Source organism: Carettochelys insculpta, chromosome 16 (genome assembly GCF_033958435.1).
Source record: "Carettochelys insculpta isolate YL-2023 chromosome 16, ASM3395843v1, whole genome shotgun sequence".
NCBI lineage: Eukaryota > Metazoa > Chordata > Testudines > Carettochelyidae > Carettochelys > Carettochelys insculpta.
Genome location: NC_134152.1, coordinates 22,595,333 through 22,603,705, shown reverse-complemented (window position 1 = coordinate 22,603,705; position 8,373 = coordinate 22,595,333). Strand labels below are relative to the sequence as shown.

The 8,373-nt window shown below is 42.0% G+C and overlaps 1 protein-coding gene across 1 annotated transcript in view; it reads left to right on the top strand.

The window, feature by feature from the left end:
- Positions 1-3,266: 3,266 nt before the first annotated feature.
- The window catches only part of DNAH3 (dynein axonemal heavy chain 3), a 114,309-nt gene continuing 109,202 nt past the window's right edge, over positions 3,267-8,373 (top strand). The window contains exons 1-3 of the mRNA XM_075010225.1: positions 3,267-3,362; positions 4,379-4,568; positions 7,349-7,544. Coding sequence (XP_074866326.1) covers positions 3,300-3,362; positions 4,379-4,568; positions 7,349-7,544 — 449 coding nt within the window. The 5' untranslated portion in view covers positions 3,267-3,299. The remainder of the gene's footprint in view (positions 3,363-4,378; positions 4,569-7,348; positions 7,545-8,373) is intronic.

Below are 8,373 nucleotides of genomic sequence, written 5' to 3'. Positions count from 1 at the left end.
CAGAAAATGCTCTTTTGTGAAACCTGAAACTTTTTTGGGAAATATTTTAATTACATTTTCATTGGTTCACTCATTTTCTTGGTTCAAAATGGAACTGCAAAGTGGGATGAAAGCAAAAGAGCCAGGCCAGATTAGCAAATAGTTCACTGGTTAAGGCATTTCTCTTGGATGTGAGATACCCAGGTTCAGAGACTTGGACCTGAAACTCCATTTCCTATATCCTAGGTGAGTACCAAATTACTGGGCTGTATTTTATTTTGGAGTAAGAGGATGTTTTGCCACTAAAAAATCTGAATGTCTTGTTTTCATTTCAGTGTGGACTGAAACCACATTTCAAAACTTCAACATTTTTCACAGACCAGAATTCTTATTTTTCAGCCAGTTATAGTCCATGTTAACAATAGACTACAGTAGACCTCCGAGTTATGTGACGGTTGCGTTCCTGGGCAACCTGGCTTAACTCAAATTTCATGTAAGTCAGGAGGAGCTAGGAACCAGGGGGCAGCCTGGCTCCCAGATCCCCTGTGCTTGCAGGAGTCAGCACATTGCTGGTCAGTTTCCCTGCTCCTGTCAGGGGCATTAGCCGCACTCTTGACTGCCACCCCTGGCAAGAGCGGGGAAACTGACCAGTGGTACCCCAGAAGGCTCCTTACTGGGAAGGAAAGCTTTAGTGAATAAAAGTATTCTGTTGCCTCTGCACACCGTGAAACCCCGAGATACGTGCATTCAACTTGCACATATTTTGAACTAATATGACTTTGAGTGGCAGGGAGCTGGCACCTGACTCTGGCCTGCCAGGCGCCGGCTCTCCACCTCTCAGAGGAGTGGGGAAACTGACCAGCTCAGTGTGAGTACCTTGCTGAATCAGGACCATAGCCTTCTTTGTGCAGGGTATGTTTTTCTGTTATGTTACTGCCTGTTGGGGTTATTTCATGTCTCTTTACCATGCAATAATTTGAAATAACCTTATGACACATTATTTTCTTGACTAATACTTATAGCTGCAAAAGAATTTGCACCTTCTGAGAAGAGGCTCAAACTTATACAAAGAAGTACATATGATATGGATAGGTAAAGTATCATAGTTGAGACATGGAGTGTTGAAATCAGCTTCACTGCTCTGCAGTTTGACACAATTATGGTATCTTGGTGGTTTAATTTTTCTCTTGGTTTGGATGTAGTTGGAGTAAAATTGTATATATTTTATAAAATCTGTTTGCACCAAAAGTGAAATTCCTGCCTGGGTGGACAGGGCCATCAGGAAGCTCATATGACACTTTATTGCTGGGCCTCTGCAGGGGGGTGAATTTCATCCCTAAAGTATATGATGGCACATTTAATGAATTGTGAGGATGAGTCATTTCTCTGGGGTGTGCACGGCCAAATGATATATTCACAGGCAGCAGCCATAAGATGCTCTAACTCAGGGATGGGCAATATTTTTTGATGTCGGGGAGCTGCTCCAAGGGTTTGGTAAATGGTCAAGGGCAGAACTCTTCCATGATATTAATGGAGGGGGCGCAGGATCTGGGCTGGAGGTTGGCTTCAGAAGGGACCTGGAGTAAGGGATTGGGGTACAGTAGAGGGTGTAGGATTTGGGAAGGAGTTTGGGTGAAGGAGGGGTTTGTGACCTTGGGCAGGAGACTGGATGCAGGAGGGAGTGCAGGGTCTGGGAGGGGATATGATTGCAGGAGAAGATTCTGACCTGGAGGTGGAGTGTAGGAGGGGTCACAGAGTCCAGGAGAAGGTCATAACCTGGAGCAGGAGTGCAGCAGGCGGTACGTGGATTTGGGTTGTGAGTGGGGGTAGGGGATTGTAATTCAAGGTCTGGGAGGGGGTTGTGACCTGGGGCAGGCATGCAGGAATGGCATGGGGTGCAGGAGGGAGGCATAGGGTTGGGGAAGGCAGGGGCTGGTTGGAAGGGACTTGTCTTGGCAACTTCTGGCTAGCAGTCCATCAGGTTCCTCAGCCAGGCTCTCTTCCTTCCATGCCTGGCAGGCGTTTCAGAGCAGCTGGCTGTTGGGGCCACTGCTGTTCTGAGTGTTAGGAGCTGAGGGGGAAAAGATACTTTGCATGCTATCTGTACTACAAAATGGTTTCTTTTCATAGAATCAAAGGGCTGGAAGAGGCCTCAAGAGGTCATTAAGTCCAGCCCCCAGCCCCTTTCCAAGTACTTCAGAATGGATTCCTTGAGGATCCCCTCCATGACTTTTCCAGGGACTGAGGAGAGGCCAACCATTTGTAGCTCTCCGCGTTGTCCTTCCCTGTTTTAAAGATGGGCACTACATTTGCATTTTTCCAGTTGTCCGGGATCTCCTCCGATCTCCATGAGTTTTCAAAAATAATGACCAAAGGCTCTGCAATGATATCTGCCAACTTAGTCAGCACCTTCAAATACACAGGTGTCACAGGAAGTGGCAGCCAACATGTTCCTCAGTCCACACCACTTTCTGCAGCTCCCATTGGCTGTGACTGGCAAAGTGCAGCTACAGGGAGTTGAAGAGCTCCATGACTGCCCAGGCTCCAGGCACCTACAACATCTGGGCACACAAGCAGCTTTTCCTGATGGGGTGGGATAGGAAGTTTGCCAAGCACTGAAATATAGGGTTGGCTTATGAATAAAATGTGGGTAAACCTTCATAATAGGTGATGCTAACAGTTTGTCTATAATAACATTGTCCACATTTGTTGTTGTAATTACCCAAGACCTCTATTTATGATTTGTTTATTTTGTTTTAATAATAACTAAAAAGATTCCTATCCAATACATTAGGTGCCCTTATACAAATTAGCAATACAATTTAAACTATTAAAATGATCGATTGAGCAGGAGGTCAGCTAACCCTCTTCAAACAGCTTATCAAACAGATGTCTTTTGCAGAATGCCCAGAAGTTGCTAAATATATATATTAAAATATATAGCCCATATCTAGAATATACTGGCTAGTTTTCATATTACAATGACAGGAAATAAAAGAGCATGTATGTTGCTTACAATGAAGTAATTTGGTGTATAGCTTTACTACAGCTTCATGACTAGTTGAAGTACTATAAAATAGAACGTTCATCCTCAGTGTAATACCATTGGAAAAGAGGGGATGAATTTGGCCAGAATGTTACGAGAATGCATTTTTGGTTGTAAGTTTACTAAACTTGTGCCTTTTTGTTTCAGAACCACTCCAACCCAGCTGTATAGCATAGATTCAAATTCACCATATTCAGATAGACATATTGCAGAATTAGGCATTGTACATTATTCAGACACTCAACCACTGACCCCAGAAGAACAGTTTGTTGTCATGCTCCAACATGAGGAGGAGATAAATAAGCAAGAAAAGTCACCTACAGAGAGCGATATAGAGGTATTAACTTTACTTTTCTTAAACTGAGAAAAGCGAAGGACATCATAATGAGGAATACGAATATATAGTTATACCATTTAAATTGGGCATAAATTGGGAAAAGAAGAAAATTTGTATGTGCCAGTCAGAGCATATGTGAAAACTAAATACAACAAATCCCAATATGTTTGAGACAATTAGATTGAGTACTGTTAAAATATTTCTTTTACCCTAATCTGCCTCCATTTCCTTTCCATCTCTTTCCATTTTCCTTGAGTACTTTCCAGTTCCTCATTCTAAGTTTTCCATGTCAGTGGATTGTACCTAGGGATGGGAAATAAGTGGCTAGGATTAGCAACTGGCAGGCTGCCAGGTGCTTTATTTACCTGTATATCTGCAGGTTTGGCTGCACTGAGCTCCCATTGGCTGCTGTTTGCCACAGTTCCCATTGGTTGGAAATGATAATCAACACAGACTGGTCCACTGCTTGCCACAGCTCCCATTGGTTGGGAATCGTGAACTGCAGCCAATGGGAACTGCGAGCAGCTACACCTGCAGATGCACAGGTAAATAAGGCATCTGATGGCCCGCTAGGAGCTAATCCTGGTGAACCACAGCTGGCCCACTCTGATCTAAGTGCATTTAACCAAATTTGTATCATCTCATGTTGTTGGCTTCAGATATCTGCATTTTACTAAATTTTGGTTGGTGCAATCAAAGGCAGTATGTCTAAGGTAAATTAAACTACTTTAAAAAATTACATGAGATTTTGTACTGGTATGTAAGGAACTCAAGTTTGAAATAGCCAAGGCACATGATAGTTCAAGTGCCCTACACCCTCAAAAAGGTTTGAGGAGATTAACAAACAAACCTGAAAAATATTTCACCATAGTTAGCTGTAGAGCAACGAAGGGTCCTGTGGCACCTTATAGACTAACAGAAAAGTTTAGAGCATGAGCTTTCGTGAGTAAACTCACTTCTTCATAGTTAGCTGTGGGTCTTAAGTCAATATAATAGTGATATTTTTATTTTTACAGAGATATTGTTATTACATACATAATGGAATACGGAAAGACATGCTGGTGCCCCAGGATAAAGAAGTGAAAGACGTGATTTTAAAGCATATTCCAGATCATTTGCTTACCAACCCAAATTTGGAGCAATTGTTTCATAGTTTAACAGAAGAGATTCAGGATGACTACTACATCAGCCTCATGAAAAACATTGGTAAGAGGGCAAATCTGTCTGCAGTTTTGGCAGATGTAGTGATTTTGCAGGCCAAAAATAAAGGGCCTCATTCTTCTATCTGCTGTACATGGCTTAGTCCTTTGGGATCAGGAACATCACTCTAGATTTCCTTGAAGATACACTCCATGATAATGCAACATGTAATTCCACTTTCATCAAGTACCATTAGGGCAAGTCTACACTATGAGGTAAAATTGATTTTAGATACGCAAATCCAGCTCCAATAATTGTGTAGCTGGAGGTGATGCATCTAAAATCGATTTTGCTGCCATCCATATCAAAATTGGATTAAGGTAGTCTGGAGTTCTGGCACACAAAGCCCATCTCCTACAGAGTGCTGCTCTGCACTGCCCCTGGCACAGCCTTTCCCTGACTGGCTGTTCCAAGCTCAGGTTGCCCCTTGAATCCAAGCTCCTGGAACACCTGTGCCCCAGTTAAACAGAGAGAGGTCGGTGGGGAAAAACTCTCCTATTGACTTCCCTTACTCCTTGTGACTGCCAGCAGCACCGGGGTTGATGGTGTCACTATGACATTCAGTTGAGTGCGTCCCCACAAGGTGCACTAAATTGAACCCTAGAAAATCTACCACCAACAGGTTTATCTTCCCCTAAGCGTACATGTATCCCTATTTACTAAACACCACCAGACTTCTGTTAGTATAAAGTCAAATTCAGCAGCCAAGTAGTTTCTGGGCACACCCTTCACATGCAGTTATCCTATTCCCAATTCAGGCTCAAATTATATTAATAAGGCATAGTCATGCAATCACTTATACAACTGCTGTGAAGAGGGAATGGTCCTTTTGAAATACAGAAAGGAATGGCAAGCCAGGAGAAGGCTGGAAGGGGAACCCCTGCATAGTTATATGTGCATTAAAGAGATTGTTCAATAGGACTTTCCCTGCATCTGGGAGATGGCCCAAGAGAAGCGAAACCTACCACACCGCATCTGGAGCTGGCAATGCAGAGAGGGAAATAAACCTATTGACAAGCCAGGAGAAGATCCTGTGTGAAAAGTCAGTTTAACAGAAATTTTATAACCTGCTGGTGAAAGAGGATTACACATTAGATAAACATATGGACCAAGTTATATGTAGAGTTCAAAATCTGAAAGAAGAAATTGGTATTTCCTTAAAGGTAATTGCTGTTAATTCCCAGCCTCAGGGTGGCACCTTTATGCTAGATGCAGCACTTGAAGAAATGATTGTTAGCTGAAAGACTGAAAAATTTGAGGAGGCTCAAGCGCAAACCATGGGTCAGGAGAGATGGATTCCCACATGAATCCCACTCCAAATGACATTCCAGGCATTGTGAAAACAAACACCACTAGAACTGCTTACACAGAGAGAAGCTGCAAGGAAGGGAAATGAAAGTTAAAGGTGTCGTAGAGACAGCAACTGCTAGAACATCCCATCTGAAGAGCTGTCAAGATGCCTCTTACTATGAGTCTGGAGACACCACTACAAAATTATCATGCTCTTGCCCTCACAATTGTTAATAAATCTGATCCATAGTGCAGAGCCAGTGTTGAAAGAGAAGAAAATGTGTATGTCAGGAGTTAAATTGGTGACTATTAATTATCAGCCACTGCAAACAGGAGAGAGGAACCCAGTATCCATTGAACTTGGGGTGTCTGCATGCTAAAGAAACATTTGTTGTGCTAACCAGTATTTCTAGGACTGTTGTGTTGGGAGTGGATTTAATTTGAGGGCATCACAGGAACTCTTAGCATCTTAAGAGAACACACTTGTCACTGGACAATAATCAGATATTCCTGCAGAAAGTAGAGTAACTCTTGAGGTCCTAGAGGTGGGTCTACCATACCTATCATGGGACACAGAGAACGTGGTCTCTTAATAGAGTTGTGGTGAAATCCGGTAATCATGCAATAAATATCTATAGCTTTAGTGAACCTGTAAGAATGTTTGAAGCTACCCGTATCCTGAGAGGATTATTGGTTAGAAGAGTTCCATTTCCATCTGAACCAAAGGGGACGTTCTGGCCAACAACAATTATTCTGACTGATCATTAAGTGCAACTAGTGATAAAGAAGTTGATGGGGACCATGATATCGCGGATGTCTCAGATCCTCTCACAGGGCAGATATCAAGAGCTGTGAAGCATCTCAATCAGGAGAAGAGCTAGAACTTGTCTTGAGAGAAGCAATTGTGGAAGAGGATGAAAAAAAGAGATAACAAGTACTCATGATATGTTTTTTTTCTGGATGGAGGAATGCCAAAAAGTTTTTGAGCCACTGAAGAAAGTGACAAGTGTGGTAGGTGCCGACTAGTGGCCTGTAGAACTCTCAGAATAAATGAGAGGGAGCTGCATATTCTGCTGCAGAACTGGAGTGTCTCAGTCTGGCTATTGTGGAGTCACATTTTCCTTATTTAGCAGGTATAGAATGCACAATGTACACAGACCACAGTGGTTCCTTTAAAAGCACAACCCAGAAGGTTGCCTGTGGCGATGGATTCACAAACTGCAGGCCCTCTGTGGAAGAGATACAAACAGAAGCCAGATCATGAGTCCCAGGTCTAATGCATTAGCCATCAGATCATTTCTTCTCTTAATCTGCAGATATCAGTTAATAATGGTCTCAGATAAAATATCATTACTGTGTTTATGTTAATTTTAAAGGCATGTAAGAGTACCCAAATGATTTTGTGTAATGATGCGCTTGGTCTGGTGTGCAGTAATGTATACATGTGTTTTTTGTAATGCATTCAATCTTACCATGACTTATGTGATTTGCTGTAGTTGATTACATCTTGATGGATCCAGCTGAAAGAGAGAGACTCTTTATAGGAAATATCCCACGCTCTTTTCCTCAGAGAGTGGTTCGTGCACCAGTCCCTTGGCATAGTGTTTACCAAGAAATGAGAAGCTGGAATGAAAACCATCTTTTCACAGTTAATCCCATGATGCATATGTTGCAACACCTCTGGTTTACTGAGTAAGATGTCTTGTTTACTATATATTGGTTAGAGTAATTCTTCATACAGGTTGAACCTCTCTAGCCTGCCATCTTTGGGACCTGCCCAGTGCTGAACAAGAGAATTTGCTGGACCAGAGGAGGTCAATTTGTTTAGCAGCATTACCAACACTTCTGCTGCTTACTGGGCTCTTAGGAGATATTTAGGATAAATTATAGGTAAATAGCAGCACAGAACTCTGCAAGCCAGGACTGGTGGCTGAAAACAAATGTTATGGAACAATGGGGAACTTGGCCACGCCCATAGTAAGTGGATATTAAAATCATGCTGAAATATGGATATTGCCAGACGAGAGTGTGCTGGACTAGAGAGGTTCAACATGTACCATGCTTTTTTTTAAGGATTTGTTAATTCTTGCATTGCTGCATGATCTGGACTCAAGACATTACATTAAATGCAAGACACTGAATCAAGGTTCTGTTTCTTATAATAAGACACCATTTGAGATATACTCAGGTGATTCATCTTTCCTGTTGCTGAAGCCATATTTCTATTTTTAACATGCTAGATCATTTGTTCCCAACCTTTTCACTAGCACAGACCCCCAAACCATTCGCAGACCTCAAATGATGCCCGCAAACCATTTACAGACCCCATCAAAGCCAATTCTACCTGCTGCGTACACTTCATTAAATAAAAGAGGAAACCCACAACATAGATTTCTGAACAGAAATTAATAACTGTAAAATATTTAATTTAAAAATACTGATCAATTGTAGCTTCGCAATTTATTTAAAACCTATTTTCTATGATCATTTTTATTTATCTTTTTTCACGGACTTCCTGAAG